At 40.7% G+C, this 17,828-nt stretch overlaps 1 protein-coding gene across 1 annotated transcript in view; it reads right to left on the bottom strand.

Moving 5' to 3' along the window:
- Positions 1-450: 450 nt before the first annotated feature.
- SLC26A5 (solute carrier family 26 (anion exchanger), member 5) overlaps positions 451-17,828 on the bottom strand; it is a 23,090-nt gene continuing 5,712 nt past the window's right edge. Inside the window, exons 4-18 of the mRNA XM_009328337.1 lie at positions 17,316-17,497; positions 16,620-16,784; positions 13,820-13,972; positions 12,490-12,572; positions 12,248-12,395; positions 10,422-10,535; positions 10,034-10,111; positions 9,035-9,130; positions 8,144-8,250; positions 6,877-6,946; positions 5,356-5,448; positions 4,289-4,411; positions 3,184-3,396; positions 2,871-2,925; positions 451-2,301 (exon numbers count right to left, since the gene is read on the bottom strand). Of these exons, the coding sequence (XP_009326612.1) occupies positions 2,159-2,301; positions 2,871-2,925; positions 3,184-3,396; positions 4,289-4,411; positions 5,356-5,448; positions 6,877-6,946; positions 8,144-8,250; positions 9,035-9,130; positions 10,034-10,111; positions 10,422-10,535; positions 12,248-12,395; positions 12,490-12,572; positions 13,820-13,972; positions 16,620-16,784; positions 17,316-17,497 (1,823 nt within the window). The 3' untranslated portion in view covers positions 451-2,158. The remainder of the gene's footprint in view (positions 2,302-2,870; positions 2,926-3,183; positions 3,397-4,288; positions 4,412-5,355; positions 5,449-6,876; positions 6,947-8,143; positions 8,251-9,034; positions 9,131-10,033; positions 10,112-10,421; positions 10,536-12,247; positions 12,396-12,489; positions 12,573-13,819; positions 13,973-16,619; positions 16,785-17,315; positions 17,498-17,828) is intronic.

Raw genomic sequence — 17,828 nt, 5'->3', positions numbered from 1 at the left:
AGTAGGAAGCAGTGCTTCATTCAGCTGGTGGCAGCAAAGCACAGGAAGAGACTGGTCAAAAGCTGCCAGATTTTATTTTACTGGGTGAGTTAGTTACCAGCAACGCCGGTAGTACCCAGGAGTGGGTTGCACAGCGCTAGTGCCTCACAGGCTGGGATCTAGGACTTTCTTGGGCAAAGGCTTGCTTTCATTTCAGCAGCTCCCCAGGAAGTGCAGCTGTTGCTGCCAGGATGGGAAATGCAGCAGTAGTTGCATCATCGTGAGGCCTGGCACGGAGAGGGCTTCATGGGGCTGGGGGAGCCAGGAGGGTGAGGAGCAGGAGCCTGAGCAGCGGGGAGGACCTGCATGGAGGCGGTGACCCTACCTAGCCCACCCCATAGCAACAGACACTTGCATCCGGGGACCTTGGCTTGTCCCACATACAGAGTCTCACCAAGACAAAGTGGAAGATTTTGACAAGTCATGATCATCACTTTATTTTAGAAGTTGACAGGATTTTGATGTGAACTGAAGAGGCTACATTGTTAAAAACTGAAGCTGCGACAAGCTGAAAGTAGAAAAATATACTGTATGGAGATACAAAGCCTTGTTAAACTAGTTAACATTATAAAATGTACCAAAAGTTGTTTAAATAAACACACACAATGTGTTAACATGCATTCAATTCATCCTTTGAACTCTAGCTAAGCACTAATTTCTGATGCAGAAAGCTTCCCATCCCTATTGGCAGGGGAGTCTGAGGAAAGAAAACATCTTCCCCAGCTGCCCATGGTTCTTGGGAAACTTGGTTTACCTGAAGCAAGCCCTAGTCGCAACAGAGCTTGGAAGCAAAATAAAAGTATTAAGTTCTGCATTCAGAAGAGAGGAGATGGTTTGAATTCCCTTCTGCACAGGACCTTAGATTTGAGGGTGCTAAATGAGACATCACCGACGCTCCGCTTCCCCTGTGCTGTCGACATAACCTACAGAGAGAGACTTTCAGGTTCCTACTTCTGCTCAGATTCATAGTGATTGTTGTCAGGGAAATGCAGGCATTGAAGATTTTATTATTTGCTTGAATTACATGTCCGTGTTTTTCATCTCACACCTGAAGTTAAGCGGTACCATAGCGGCCAGGTTGTGAAGACAAGAGAAAAAACCCCACACTACCGTTTCTTTTAAAAAAACCCAAACACATAACATTTTTGAGTTCTACTGAAATCTGTTTCTCAAAGCACTTAAAGGCTGAGGCAGAAGCGGCACTGCTGGTAGGAAGATATCTCAGGCAACAGAAAAGTACCTTTTTTTTTTTTTTGGACCACTGAGACTTTAGACCTTGTCTATGTTTTTATTCCAGCTTAAAGAGACTGCATATAGGGCATCAGTTCTTCATTTAATTTTAATAGGCTTCACTCCTGCCTTAAACCAGTTTTGTCTTCAGACTTTGATGCTAAACTAATTTTAGCTTAAAATCAACTGTATTCTTTTCTAGAAAGCATAATTAGATTTTGGCAGTGAAAGTACCATATAGAAAATGTAATAATTAAACAATGAGTTTCTAATTTGAGGTTCACTTAGAGTGAAAATGTTCAGGCAATGAAGAGCTGAGTATAGTTGAGACAGGTTAGATATTTAAAAAAAATAACTGTACCACCCAGTTTAAAAAGAGGAGCAGCTAAATGCCACCAGTGTGAATTCATTAATCCAGCTGGCAGATTATTATAGTTTATGTGAATCTCTTGTCTGCAGATGTTGACATCAGGCTTTAAAAGTCATTTAAGACAGTTCTTTAAAGACACTGGTACAGTGCACTGCAATTGCAGAACAGTTATTTCCTGCAAGATCCCACCTCGTAGTGAGTTAAAGTGCCCATTTTCTCAACAGGAACAGGAATGTCACCTTGTCTATCAGATTCCAACTGTAGCAGAATACATTGCATTTTCTCATCTTGCATGATTTTGTGCTTGTATGTCATTGGAAGGCTATATACCCTGATTGAAGGAAAAAATTCAAGAGCACGAAGGCTTCCAATTCCTTATCCACTCTTCCTACAGAAAATAAGCACCACCCTATACCCGTAGATACAAATAGCCTTAGGCTCTCTTTAAACTGTGCAAATCAAATACTCAGAGTCTCCATCAGCGTGAAATCTGGCTTCCGTTCTGCTCGATGCCACTCTTCAGAGGTCAAAGTCAGTCTGTGAAGCAGACCTGGCTTTCACTTGGCAAGCAAGGACAGCGTCATGAATACTGTGAAACAGCGACTCTCTCGTTACAGTGTCTTCAAAAAACTTCAGCCTCGTCAGCTCATTCATAACAGGGCCTACAAAATAAAAACCAAACATGGCATCAGTGCGTAAACTGAAGTACAAAGATGGAAGACAACGGTATCTCAGGAAGACAACGACAACTTGTTCCCTTACTTGTTATTACTTAAAACATTTAAAATAGCCAGGTGGATCACATGCTACTTCTACTCCAAATGGGCAATTCTCTTATCCAGACATACACCCAGGCCTGTTCTTGGCAGAAGATGCTACAATTCCAAATATCAGAAACTTAGAACATTGCAGGCTTTTCTCCTTATTGCATTATTACAACAATTTCAAGATGCAACGTTTGGTGTGGCACTTACAATTTGCCAGCTGGAATAAATGGGAGCAGGATCTAGTCCTCACAGAACTCATTACATCAGTGCTCTACTTTCACTAAGGTGAAGGCTCTAATGTATACGGGCTTGCTTTTCCTTGAATCCAACTTTATGTGAAGTAAGTGCTGATACTACTGAGGCACCTGGCAGCAGAAAATTCGGGGCCAGAGGGAGAGAGAGAAAACACGATCTCTCCCATAAAGCTCACAAATGCTGCCGCTCCCCCCCCGGCCCAAACTCACCACTACAGCTGGCAATACAGACACGGACACCAACTTCTGTGTATTCTTTTATAATCTGCAACAGAGTTAAACGCAGGTATATCATTGTATACATCGCAGTTCTGGAAGATGTAAGCCAATTACTGTGAAAGCTGCACAGTCCACATTCCCCGGTATTCAGGTAAAACTTACAGAGCTACAGAACTAAAACCGTGATTAGGTGAGATACTGGATTGTATTTGAGCTGGCATTTATGTCTCATGCTGACAGGTTCCTTATTAGGTATCTCACAAGTTTTCTGTGGGTTTTTTTGGGGGGAAAAAGCCCTACTTACTGATTTTAATGTTTTTGCTCCAACTGAATCCACAAAGTTCACTGGGGTGAAATCCAGAATTAAAGAGTGGATGTTTGTTTTGGGCTCCATGAAGTGTTCACGCTCATCAGGAGACATGTCTTGTACACTAGCATCTGCAGATGCAAATTTTCCATTTACAGGTAACTCGTCATCTGCTATCTCATGTTTTACACCTGCTTCCACGTCATTAGTCTGGGAGAGAACATAAATAAAGCTTAACGACAGCTAATGCTTTTTCAGTGTTGATCCCCTTCCTGCCTATACTCACCCGTTCTTTCAGCCTTTGAAAGGTGTACAGCTCCTAACCACTACAGAAACTGGCTTTACATGCACACATACTTCCCTATCTTACGTATATGAAGGTTTGTTCGCTTATGCCCAGCCTTTCTACAGTCGCATGCAAGCAGCTTAAAGCTGTTACCTTAGGAGTGAATTACCCATTGCCTTCAAACACTGACACCTCTTCATATGTTTTTACTCCATTTCCTTGCCTTATCCCTGCTGATCCTGTCAAGGCCTATATATTCAAAAGAAGCAATCGGGCTCTTAAGTTACGGGTTTGGTGGGTTCCCCATGGTAAAAAGCACATACCAGCTCCTACTGCGGGGGTGAATTTAAACATGCACAAAAGCACAAGCATGTTTCAAACAGCCCTTCTCAATGTACCGGCCTCACTTAACCACGCCAGGATCAGCAGTGCGGATGGCACTTTTTTATTACAGGGGCTGCTAATTTGAATTCATTTTATTATATCCTATTTCTGCATGATTATTCCAAGTGTGTGGGGAGGGGCAGAGGTAGGGTCCCTCCAATTTCTGCCGACACCACTGCTGAGACAGTATGACAGCGTGGAAAGGCTCTGCTCCGCTATGTGCTACCTGAATGTAATCAAGGGTCAACACAATTACCCAATTCAGCCATGAGCCTCTGATCCTTAACGCTGTTCCCTCAGTAGCCTGTCCACACTGCACAGTGCTTGCTCCCTAAGCCTTCCTACCCGAGTAGCACTCTGTACCTTGTATAAACAAGAAAGGTAACACCAGAAAGCAGCATGTTAGCTGATAAAGCAGAGGTAAATATTTACCGAAGAATTCACTAGTTTCAATACAGCTTTCTTTCTGAGTTTATTTGTCGCCTTTATGTCCCTGGCGTGCCTCTTCTGGGCTTTTCTCCTTGCTGCTAATATGGCACAAGGGTCCACTCCAGTCTGTCACAAAAAGAAAGCACGATCAGAGGAGATTCAGCTTGTTAGGATGACATTGCAGTATCAATTAGCACTGAATTCACCACTGTCATAAATTTAAAACACAAGCCTACATTGTTCAGCTTCCCTTGGTGGGGGTGAGAACAGTATAAAGTAAGAAGGAATAATCTTGGCAAGCACTGTGTTAACAAGATGAGGAAGAGGTGCATCACATTCTTTTCTTGAAATCAGAGAGTGCCATGTTTCAACTGAATGCTGATTCGAGTGCAGAGAGCAAAGGGGAGAGAAGTGCATTTGGACATAAATCACCAATACCTCTTGCTTTGTGAAGATAAGTACCACCCACCTGTTTTGTATAAGACTCATCATGGGAGCTACAGAAAAATTTTTCAGAAGTTAGTAAGGGTGCAACTGCTACCGGGTCAGGCAGTTCTGCCCTTAGCTAGTTCTGTTATTGCCGTTCCCACCCAGTCAAACATGGGTTAGACAGGAGGTGAGGCATACTCTGTATGCAGGTAATCTGTTGCTCATGAGAGGCATTAAATGCCCACAGTATTCCACCGTCTTACACTCCAGTAAAGTTTGTCACCCAAGAAGGAAGCTTTTACTCCCAGACATTTTGTTTTCAGTTCAGCAACTACTTATTTCCTTCTGAAAAAAAAATGTGTTTGACCAGTTTGTGCTGTGCAACCACCAGACTTTCCGTTCACAAGCAGTTAGTACTAAGCTACACTTTGTCCGTTTATTCCCTCCCACCACGTTGTTGCTTCCTAAGATGATTTGCAGTTGGCTGGAGGGTCACCTTCTCATATTTTACTGATCACCAGGGGCCACAGGCTGAGAAACACTGTGCTAGGGGCTACACTAAAGGGGCTGAAAGATGAGCACATTTCAGAAGCCAGTTTGAATTTACCAGACAGAGACATTAGAGCATTTACTTTACTCACCTTTTTCTTCAGTGCACTTGTATATGACTCGCTATTGGCAAAATAAAGCGATGCATTAGCTTGAAATATTTTTATTCCAGGATATTCTTTAACCTAAGGAAAAGAATATTGGATATGCGCAGTTAAGTTTTGCCTGCACTAGAAGAAAAGCACCTGTGTGAGCACAAGACACATGAACATGCAGCCCAACAGCCAAGCCTGAATGGCTATCAGCATGTGTCAAACACAGAAGGTTGGCACTGCTGTGAGCAAAGCCAATCAGAAGATCGGACCTTCCACCTTTCCCAGTGTAATGTTGCACACAATCAATGCCATGTAACATTTCTCCTTCTTTATAACAGTGAAATATACAGCCATAAAAAGGATTTACACATTTGCAGTTCTCTGATGTTGCTATCTGCAGCTGGTATTAACATTAGGAAATCATGCAGAGCTAGGAATGCTTCCTTGTAGCCTCCCTTTCTACAGGCATAACGACTTACTTCTCTCTCTCTCTTTCTCATCTCCTCTTTCAAATCTTTGATTTTAAACAGGCCTTCAAAAAGGTCTCGATATCACTTCTTTCCTCTACTTTAAACGACGTCATCTCTACACAGGCTGCACTCTGACATTTTACATGCAAATGACCTGGCCAGCAGCAGAGATCCAGCCTGCCATATGCTGCCAACCCTGTCTTTATACAGGAGGAGGAAATGCTAACTGCATTCAGTATAACAAAAATGGAGTCTCCTTTGCATACAGCTATAAACATGCCCACATATACTTTCGCTTTGTATCATATTCAAAGCAGAACTGCTGGTGAGAGAATGTTTTCAAATTACAGCATCATCTTTTCACACAGGTTTTCACAGACTGGTTCCTCAGTAAAGGGGGATGTAGCCTTTTCATAGCAGCATCTCTGAGAACATGACAGAGAGCACAGAAAATTGTAGTTGCTGTTTGTGAATAAATACAGCATGTTTATATCCATTATATTGACAAAATGTACTGCTTTCACCGACTTTTGGTTGAACAAAATGGCATTTATAAGAAACTAAGTGCATGGTGAGCAATTGTGCCATTAATCATGTATATTTAATGAGCAGGGGATGGGTGGAGGCAGGGAGAAGCTATTTTGAACAGTTTGTGCAATTCTGAAGAACAGATCAGTTTGGGTCCTGGGTTCCATGGATTTCATGCAATACTGCCACACAAGTAAAGAAGGTGGCCTGGTATTCCCTTGTGTATATAGCGGGTTTAGCAGTGGTATTCCTATAAACCTTATCATTTTGTACAGGCTAGTACAATGGAACTAGTATAAAGGTTACTTTTGATCACCTCCTGGTCAAATGTACATGCAGTACAAAAAGCTAGCATTTTGAACAAAATAGCTTTTACTACTAAAATTAAATTTATTTTCCTCCCTTTCAACACAGGTGAATGCCAGGCAGACAGCAGTATGGTAGGGCTAAGCAGCAAATTGCCACAGTTGCCTTTGCTCCACTACATAAAACTCTTCAATGCAGAAGAATATGCTCCTACCTCTTCGTACTCTTTCACGTCACAGTAGATGTCAGTGTCAGGAATCTGACCAAGGATTCTGTATTGAGGGCTAGAGAGAAATGGAAGCAAATGTTTCCGTATCATCACTTATGAAGTGGAAAAGTGAGTATTCAATACAGATTGAAACTTATTTTAAATAGTCATTCTGCAGTGCCTGTCTGACACCGGCTTATCTAAACATGGTCCAGTGCAGTGGGCGGTTAATGGCAGGAACATAATAAAGGGGCCGTTTGGTGACTAGACGAATTTGCTTCTGTCAATGCAAAACAATTTAGAAACTTAGCACTGTAATGTTGTCATTTTCTGAAAAGCATGGGCCAAAGCATGCAAAGGTACAGGGCAAATTCTCTTCAGCGTGAACTGGTGCAACTCCATTGACTATCTTGCAAATATGGAAACTCATACTGGCAGAAAACATGCTGCAATTTCAAAGAGCCACTCTGCTCCCAGGACAGTGCCTGAGAAGATGAATATTCCCAACTCACAAGCAGTGTGACAGCAAAGTACATTACTGTTCTGTTTGCAAGAACAAAACCATCTAGAGATGGCAGAAAAAACCCTCTTATTTATGCAGAGTGGAAACCCTCAGGATTTGGTTTCATTCCAATGCAGACTGAAACCAACACTTTTATACATTTTCTACCTAGATATCCCAGACCTTGAGCCTAGAAGCCTCATATAACAGTCCTATCCACATATGCAAGAAATCATTTTGCTGTAGACCTGGAAAGCTTCACAGTAAAAACTTCGTCACTTTGAATGGGGAGAGAGGAGAAGTGATTTGAAAAACTAGAAGGGCAGGCACAATTTTATGATGAATTAGAACTTTCTTATAAAATACCTAAACATTCATCTAGTGATAACCTAACACAACTTCTGCGTGGCTGTGACAATTAATGCACACAAAATGAAACCATTTACTGAAACCAGCATCAAGCAGATTTGAATTTCTGAACTGTAGGCATTAAAAAAAGTAAACAAGAAGATTAACCAATACAAGAAATCGAAAATCTTCTGTTTATTATTGAAATGGCAAGTTTCATGCCCTCTAGAAATTTTGTTCTCAGAAAAATAAAATGTGAACCCTGGATCAGAGCCACAGGGCATGACCTACATTATGAAGCAGAATCTATACTGTATGCAGTTGAAGAGGGTGGAAAGGTCTTCTGCTTATTTGCACCCCTTAAACAAACAAAACCACACAGAAGATCAGCAAACACTAATTTTGATAAAGAAGAAATCTGACCTTTGTGTTCTGTAAATAACGGTTATCATTGCAAACGCTACTGCAGTAAGCAAACCATAGTCTAGTCCCAGGAAAAGAGAAGCCACAAAAGCTACCACCCAGATGGCCTAAAACAAAGAAAAGCTCTGAATTATTATTCATCCTTTTCTGTTAACAGCAAAACCAAGAGCATAATTCAGCCTCAAAACCTATGTATCACTTCTGTTCAGGAATACGCTATAATGTAATCCATCATGATAGCAGACTGTAATTGCCTTAACCTTTCAGAAGGGCATAAAAGCTCAAGGCGCAGTAATACAACATCTGACAAACTGTCACATATTAATTAATGTCTTAAGTCCTGTTCTCCAAGGAATCCTCTGTTACCATCAGACTCCAAATACCTTAGGATAAAAAAAAAAAAAAAATATGCAAGGCCTGCAAGCAGCTCTTCACTTACTTCCATTAGCCACTTAATCCAGGAGAAAAATGCCACCAAATTGTTCCCTGCGATACACTCTTAGTTCCGGCCCACTCCAGCCAGGTTTTTGGTTTGTCTTAAAAGATGGCAAATACCTTTCAAGCAGTTTTCTTTTATTTCAATTCTTCTCAGACATTCCCACAGCCTTCAGTGCAGTTCCTATAGCAACACTGCAAAAGCTTTGCTTTTACCGTAACCAAACTACTTCTGACCTAAGTTAAAGGTTGTTGAACAACAACAACAAAAAACATTCTTGTCTGCAACAGCTCACTCTCCTAGGGTACTTACAGCTCCATGTCTTATGTTCATCTGCAACGCAACACCAATTTGTAACTCCTTGATAAGTTTCTACCCTGTCTTGGGGGTTAGGAAGAAGAGGAACAACAAATTTAATACAGTAAAATACATGCACTGAGCTGTGTATTGCTCACCAGTTCAATCTTACTGGTTCTCCAGAAGTGCGCGACGTCTCCAAACTGTTTAAACATTCCTTTCAGGTTCACCATTACAATTGCAGCTAGCACTGTCTAGGAGTATTACACAAATACAACTTTCAGAAGCAAAATAAATCCAATGTCAAATAGAAACTTCAAAACATCGCAAGTAACCATATGTCTGTGGTTTGTACAACTGATATAAGTCTGCTGCACAGATGTTCCATTTGAAAAAACAACTTTTCAAATAGTTCAGTGGAGATACACTTTTACTGGAGCTGCAGAAATGGTAAGTCAGAATCAGTACAGTTTGATTTACTCTTTCCTGGCAAAAGAAATCACATATTCCAGAGCGCCATGCAATTATAGTCCCTGTAGTGCCTGAAGCAGCTAGGCTATAATCTCAAATTCAAGTTTCTCTATGATATACTGCAACATTTCCTGCAAGTGTCAAATAGGGGTAACCCAAGGTACATCTCCTATAAAAAAAACCCAGGAATTGCATATCACCCTATGCATGCCCCAGAACCAAGCTTTTTTTTCTTTTTAAGTGAGAATATATTTGTTCACATAAATATATTTTTATACAAATAAGTGAAACTGCAGCAAAACCAACTCATCATGCTGAGCCATCACCTAGCTCTAACCTTTTCCCTGCTGAGCTGTTACTTTAAAAGAAAGTAACTTTTTAACCTCTTCCCAGAATTCCTATGCTGCAAAGGGGAACTGTTTGAAGGTATCATTTTTAATGTTCTAAAGACAGAGTCCAGAATGTCCAATATTAAAAACAACAACAAAAAAAAGCATGCCGGATCCTTCAAAATATTACTAATTTCTTGTCTAACTTACAGCGAAAATGCATACAAAATTTAAAGGTTTCAGGATCAAGGCCTAACTGTGTTTCCTTACTAACGATACCACAATCTCTGTTTTAAGCAATACTCACTGGCCTCTGTTCGCTGACAATGCAATGACTAACAGGCAGAACTCCCTTACCTGTGGAAGTGGTTCAAAGAGGTATCCAATAGCCACAATTACCAACAGAACCATAATTGAAGAGAGTGCACCTGCAATCTGAACAAAAGAAGCAAGAAATGATGTCAGAGTATTAAGAAGTGCCCCCAAAGGGCATTACTGATTAGCTAACCCCTCTCGTGCTTTCCACAAGGCTGGTTGTTCAAGTGGCTTTTGATCCCTCCCACTCAGTTCATCTATTCCGTCGTGCAGCCTGCTGTCCTGGCCCAACCTGGATTTGAACATGGGAAGCTCCAGTTATTCCTTCTGGCCCAGGCAGAGAAATCTGGCCATCTAGTGAAGCTTCAGATTTTAGCTCTGGAGCTCCAAAAAGCATGCTTTGTTTCACTCAAAATTTGGGTTTACATACCTGAGTTTTCCCACCGGTGCTTTCCTGAACAAGACTCCGAGACATCGAGCAAGTGATTGAAAAGCTTTGGAAAAATGACCCCACAGAGTTGCATATTCCCAAGGCAATAAGTTCCTGCATTAAACAATACAGCAAAACAAAAGGCAGTTATACCTAGCAACTGTACGAAGCTGGAGCTATCCATACATATTAATAACCACATCTTATTTACAGTGCTTTCTAGCAACATTATCGTAGAGAATCTTATACCTGTGGTTCTCACACATGCACAAGTTGAGGCATGTTAAATCATGTGTTAAATGAAGTATCTGATGAAGTGTTCAAGACATTTCCCACCCTTAAATGTTACTGTAATGAGTCACACTGAAAACTAAAATGAATGACAGCATTGCTTGTTTTGAGGATTTCTTCAACTTGGGGATAACTTGAATTTTAACACTGAATATACGTGGAAAACGGTTTCTCATATAGACATTGTTCTTTGCTGCCCCCTCTAAACTATCTGTTTAGTACTATTAGAACCAAGAGTAGTCTTGGCTGTGTTTCCATGGGTGGTAATTCATTGCTGTACATGAAAAAACCAACGTGTGTCCACTGTTTCATCAGGAAGATCCCAGATGAGAACTGTTACCATGAGCGAGATCAGAGCTCCATCTACCTCAGTACCGTGTTTCTGACACCTAAGAAAGTATTTGCTTGTAATGAGGCCTCCCCAGATTACTCTGCACCCTGCTATTTGTAACTGAGGTGATTTGAGTTAGACATTTTCAGTAGTTCTCAATGAGTTTTTCTCTTTGCATTTGTACAATCCTTTTTTGATTCATTTCAACGCTCAGCATGCACTGCATCAGGTGACAAGGAGTTCTATAGTTTAACATCTGGCACCTCCTGAGGCAAAAGGTCTAGATGCTTAACTTAGGTCAGTGATGATTAACTAACGTAAATAGTGCTGATTCCATTCATGCAACTACGGATTTGTCCTCTTCTCTCTTTGGGTAACAGAAAACAATGATATGAAGGATAAGATTCATCTGACCAGATGTAAAACTCTGTAGGTAAAAGTCATTTCAACTCCCATTTACTCTCAGAGGAAGACAGCCATTTTGAGAAGGGGGAGCAGCTGATCTGTGCTGTGTCAGATGCTTGCCCTAGGAAATGAATTACAGCATATGAACTCTCTGTCTCCCTTGACACCACAACGATATCAACCAATAATCCAACTGCAATATTGATTCTAAATTGCACAGGAAGGACAGAGTAGGTGAGGATGACATTGTTTTAGTTTTAGAGTCCCTAACCACAGCCTTTATCACTCAAATCATGATCAGAATGGTAACTACGGACAGGGCCAATTGCTGCCCCAGAAAATGATGAGCTGCCTATTTACAATCAGTGGGAATAAAAAGAAACTATAAAACATAATTGGAATTTCTGAACCTTAGATAATAGTTCTTTGACACATAAGGCATTGTATTTATCACATGGGAACTCTATGCCTTGCTCTATTACAGAAAGCAGAGATAAAGTAGCTGTCCATCAGGACAGTAGGCTAAGTAATGTCTGTCCCAACAATTAATATTCATGCCTATGCCCAAGTCTAACAGAAGCAAGTTTCCCAAAACGAAGCTAAAAGTGAAACTGGTTATTAAAACACAGCCAGAAGAACTTAAAATAATTCCTGGCATTTAAATGTGTAGGCTGTCAAAAACCTGACCTGATTCCACTATGAAAGAAAAACTAATTTTTGTCCAATAACCCATTCTACTTAAACGATGTAACAAAGGTGCTACTGAGAATTTTCAACAAAGCAACCCCAATACTTTTACCTGATTCCCATCAATGGCGTAACCATGTTTAAGGGCAAAGATCTTGGCCATTGATACAGCCATTGAAAATCCAACTATTGCTATTGCTATTGCATCCACAAATATTGCTGGGATGAGCTGAATCTCAGGAACTGCTGGTGCACGTAACCTTGGAGATGAAATAAATATTTACAAATTACTATAATAAAAGTTACATGCCATATGGAAAAGGTATAGTTTGAATAAGAATATATCATCCTTACCCTTGAGGAATATTCCCAACAACATCCACTCTGTATGACTCACTCAGATTCATTCCAGCTGAAACTCCTGTGCCAATAATTACCTAAAAATCCACAAACACATTTATAAACATCAGCTAGAAAGAGATAAAGCCACCTGAAGAACTAGTAACACTTAGCTGATTATGAATAATGCATACAAGGGATTACATTTATTTGTCAATCAGTTTTCTAGGAGTTAGGGGGTAAAGAAGCAGATAAAAAGGAGGAAGTATCACAATTTTCCCTCCGCCGTGTTCAACCCCCACTGATTTTATAAAGTTTTCTTGGAAACAGTTAAACGGAACATGCTATGGTATGATCTGAATCACTCTAATTCCCTTTGCCTGAGCCAAGCTCAGGCAGAATAGCGTATTGGGAAATTAAATGCAAGGACAAGCCAAGGACGTCTGCACTGCCATATTTACATGTGCATAACCTGCATGCTCTCTGTAAGCAGAACTGGTGCAGCAGCAATGAAAGGAACAGGTGTAAGATCACTTTGCTATTGGCTTACTATCAAACAATACCCTATTACACCACCTCCATCATCTCTCAACAGCATCCCTTTTCTTTGTTCCTTCTATCTAGATTGTACCCATACCTTCGGCTATTCCCTTTCTCAGCTCTGATTTTGTGCGGGTTGTTTGAGAGCTCTAGTTGTCCAAGAACTCATTTTTAAATCCAACCACTTTTAAAGGTGAAAGGTTATCTAAGATGTGGGCTTTGTGTGTATTAAGATAGTCTGCTTTATCCATGTATTTTAGAGTAGTCATTCAAAACAGAATCAATGCTGCAGTCGGTTATCAGTCTTGGAAACAGAGAAAGGAAGGTTAAGTATTAAGTTCCCCTGGTTCCTGCTCTTTCTGTCACTGCATTTTAAAAAGCAAGCAATCCCTGCAGAACCTCTGAAACAGGCATCCGTAAGCACCTTCTTTCAGGAGGGGGTTCTGAGCTCTTGGACTCCAAGTAGGAAATGCCACTCAGAGGCATGTCTCGCAGAGAATCATTCAGGTGCCGAAACTCCAGGATAGAGTGGGTTTTACACCAAATCTCTACCTACCCAGTGCCATAGGGGACTGTGGGTGTTTAACCGGGTTTTCAATTCTTCTTTGGGACTTCATGCCTAAAGCTTGGGCACGTGAGTCCTAACCTTATGAGTATCCAAACCTTCAATTGGATCAAGCCTCAAATGAATCACTTTCAACAGAAGTTACTCTAAAGCTCAGTAAGACTTGATAGAAAATGAAATAGTTTCTACAGCTTTAGAATAGTTATATAATTTAGCTATAGAATTTCACAACTGGCTTACCACAATGATCTCCATAGGAATAGGAACTGGGAGCTTCTTCTTAAACCGGAGATTGATTTCCTTGCCAATCAACAATAGAACAATGCACGTTAATCCAACAATCAATGCAGCAATATTGGTCGTTGTTATTTTTGAAAGCACAGCAGCTATGCTCTGTAACACAACAGAAGTAACATAATTATTCCTAAGAAAATATAATCTTCATGGAGATTTGCCACAAAAGAGCAAATTATACACTGCTGTTCACCTGTGTTTTTATTCTGCATTTATAACCACAGTGAATCAGTGCCTCATCAAAATCCCCATTGCTCCCACAAAACACAGAAGTTCAGAGTATCTCCGTGAGGAAGATGCATTTGCAATCATTTACAGTATCAGTCTTCCTCAAATGGGGAAAAAATTTGGAGAAAAAAATATCATGGGGGAAAAAGTCTAAACTAAACCACATCTCTTATCCTCAACATTTTCACACATATTTCATACTGGCAGCTACCTGAAAGCAATAAATGCAAACTCCTTCTAATACCTTCAAATATTCTTTGGCAAGTCACATCTAGTTAGAGCTGCATAAACAATTCTAAAACGATAAAGCTGCTGATACAACTATCGAGGTTACCGTAGCAGTATTATTAAATAACAGTGATCTTGCAACACTGCTGAACTGGCCATTATTCCAAATATCTTTTAATTGAAAACTCTATTAAAAGGGTGTTAGGAAAGAAAGCTTGCTGGAACACACAAGTTGCTAGAGGGTAAATGATTCCCCTACCAATTACTCCTCCTTCTTCCACTGCATTTAAAAAAATAAAAATAAATAAATGACCTCTGGAGAGGTCTTTGAAAGAAGATGTACATACCCTTCTTTAGACAGAAGGAAAATTACGGCAACTATCAGGATATTATACATTCAAGATGTCCTGGTAGTACACCTTGAATGTATACGTTCCCTTCTATTTGTTTGGCAGTTAGTATGTCTGGTTTCCGGATTAGTGAACTAAACAGCAAATTTAGGAATTAATCATTAGTGCAGCCTTGTTTCCAAAAGGTTTGTTACATCTCCACAAATATACAAGAAAGATTCCCACAAAGTATTCTCTACAGCCTCCATGTAGTCGAAATCCTGAAGCTTCGTTATTGCTGAGCCATCAATCTGCTCAAAAGCTTGGGTTTCACAGATATCTGAGATCTTCCCTATTCTTCCACTCAGGAGTTCTTGTCTGCAAAATCAGAGCATTGATTTCGTGAAAACAACTTGAGGCTTCCTAGACTGGCAGGCAAATCAGATTCAAATGTATTTCAACTCTGCTTGTTCATAACAGCAAGAAAAGTAATGCTCATATAAACGTGAAAGCTGTGGTTGTAATTTCAATTAGAGATGTCCCTTTAAACAAATAATTTGCTGCATGAGATCCATCACATTTTTTTCAGAGCACAACTGGCAATTTTAAATTCAAGTGAACAAGAGCTTTTGGTTTTACTTAAGTCATACTAACCAAATCACAGCTTTACACTGCATGTTTTTTCTTCTGTCCCCTTGCATCACTACGTGTTAGACAGAAGGTGAGTGGAAGATTAGGCTATGAGCTATGTCAAATAGTGGATCCCTACTGGCTCTGAACAATCAGTTTTAATGCTTAGGGTCTTCGATAAATAGCAATGTTTTACACTGTGTCCTTATTTCAAAATAGTTTTTCCCACTACTCTAACGAACAGGTACATTTATGATGATACAGCACTTTGTGTCCAACCACACTACAAAACAGCTTACAAACAGGAAATGAAGAATACTCCCATCAGGAATTGTGTGTGACATTAAAGAAATACAGACTGGGCAAGGTTCTGAGAATAACATTCCCTAGCTTTGCAAAATATGTCTGGTCTATAGTGAAGCATTTTAGTAGCACATTTTCCCACGATGTACCAGAGACTTGCTTCAATGAACATTATTATCTGTTCATATTTGTGCTGGTTTTGGCTGGGATAGAGTTAATTTTCTTCACAGTAGCTAGTATGGGGCTATGTTTTGGATTTGTGCTGAAAACAGTGCTGATAATACAGGGATGTTTTCACTATTGCTGAGCAGTGCTTACACACAGTCAAGGCCTTTTCTGCTTCTCACACCACCCCACCAGCAAGTAGGCTGGGGGTGCACAAGAAGTTGGGAGTGGACGCAGCCGGGACAGCTGACCCCAACTGACCAAAGGGATATCCCATACGATATGACGTCATGCTCAGCGTATAAAGCTGGTGGAAGAAGAAGGAAGGGGGGACGTTTGGAGTGATGGCGTTTGTCTTCCATTACACATGATGGAGCCCTGTTTTTCTGGAGATGGCTGAACACCTGCCTGCCGATGGGAAGGAGTGAATGAATTCCTTGTTTTGCTTTGCTTGCACACACGGCTTTTGCTTTACCTGTTAAACTGTCTTTATCTCAACCCACAGTTTTCTCTCTTACTCTTCTGATTCTCTCCCCCATCCCACCAGCGGGGAGTGAGCGAGCGGCTGTGTGGGGCTTAGTTGCCAGCTGGGGTTAAACCACGACACTACTACAAAACTACATTTAGCAGAATCCTAAAATCTGCCCATCTCAGACTATGCTGATCTATCAAGTCGCACCCAAGCTGCACTTTAAGATGCTCATATACTGCTATGGCACTTAAAGACCTCATAGCCAGTTTTGAATACTGAAGCATTATTCTACTTAGTGCCAAAATAATAATTAAAAAAAAAATAGGAAAAGGCTTAAGTACTAGATCCAGACAATGCAGAATTTGCATGTTTAGTAAATGCAGTTACTCACATATACAACTGAGAGGGGTCCACTGTATCGGTTAGTCTTAATGCCAAGGAGATACTTTAATTGAGAAGTGAAAACGTGAACCGCAGCAGCAGTAGTAAATCCTCGCACGAGAGGCTCCGTTAGATAGATGGCTACAAATCCAAATCGAAGAAGACCTAAACACAACTAATGAAGAAGAGAAATATTAACCATGTGACTGCCACTGTAGCCTGAACATCAGTATTATATAGCAGGCAGGCCACAGGACACCTCTTCTTACCTCGACGCCCAAGCCAGATCAGGCAAACCTGAACTTGGCCTTTCTAAAGCCACAGTTCAGTAAGCAGCCATCAATGCACCAAAGCTTCCATGCCACTGGCAGGTGCAATGTGGGATATGGGTAGACATGTGTTTGTATGCATTTATGGACAGACTAGAGAACATCAGGTTGAGTTTTTCTGATGGGATAGGAAAAAAATGAAAGGGGGGAGTCCCATTTCTCCCAGTCAAGCCAAGATGCCAGACAAAGACTTGCCTCCAACGCATCCCTCCCCACTTCTGTTATGTGGCTGCCACGAAGCAGCCTGTATTCTACACAGTGCAGTGCTGAAGCACAAGTCTATTGACAGGGGATCTGCCATGACCCCGTACCCCTTGCAACTGCAAGTCTAGCAGCAGCATCTGAACTTGACCTTACAGCAAACTGCAAGCACATACCTGGATAATTCCTGAAAGAAAGGCGAGAGTCACAGCTACCTGTACTCTCTTGGCATCCCTAGCATGGTAATATTCAAGGTAATCTGTAACATTAGTAGAATTGTAGCCTACAGCAATTATTTCATCAGGCACTTGTCTCACAGCAACGCCACCAACCATCATACTAATCACAGCAAAGGTACCTGAAATAAGAGGGAAAGGAAAATAATTGGTTAAAATCCTAGCAGGTTGGTTTTTTTTTTTTTTGAGTGATTCTTATTGAGAGAGATGTGGAATTAAACTATAATAGAGTTTTCTATCTAAATATTGTATTTTTTAGCCCCAAAATCTGCTCCAGTACTCAGCACCATTAAAGCTAGTTAGATGGTGAACATACACTTCCACGGTAAGTAAACACCGTCATTTTTTTTTTTCTATCTCAGTTTCTATTATGCAAGTTAAAGAGTCATCCTGGCCACACAGACAGTTGACTGCAGCAATGAAATTATAGTTCAGGAGTTCACAGCACACATT

The sequence above is a fragment of the Pygoscelis adeliae genome, unplaced genomic scaffold (genome assembly GCF_000699105.1).
Source record: "Pygoscelis adeliae isolate BGI_AS28 unplaced genomic scaffold, ASM69910v1 Scaffold267, whole genome shotgun sequence".
Taxonomy (NCBI): domain Eukaryota; kingdom Metazoa; phylum Chordata; class Aves; order Sphenisciformes; family Spheniscidae; genus Pygoscelis; species Pygoscelis adeliae.
This window is presented reverse-complemented; position numbering and strand designations above follow the sequence as displayed.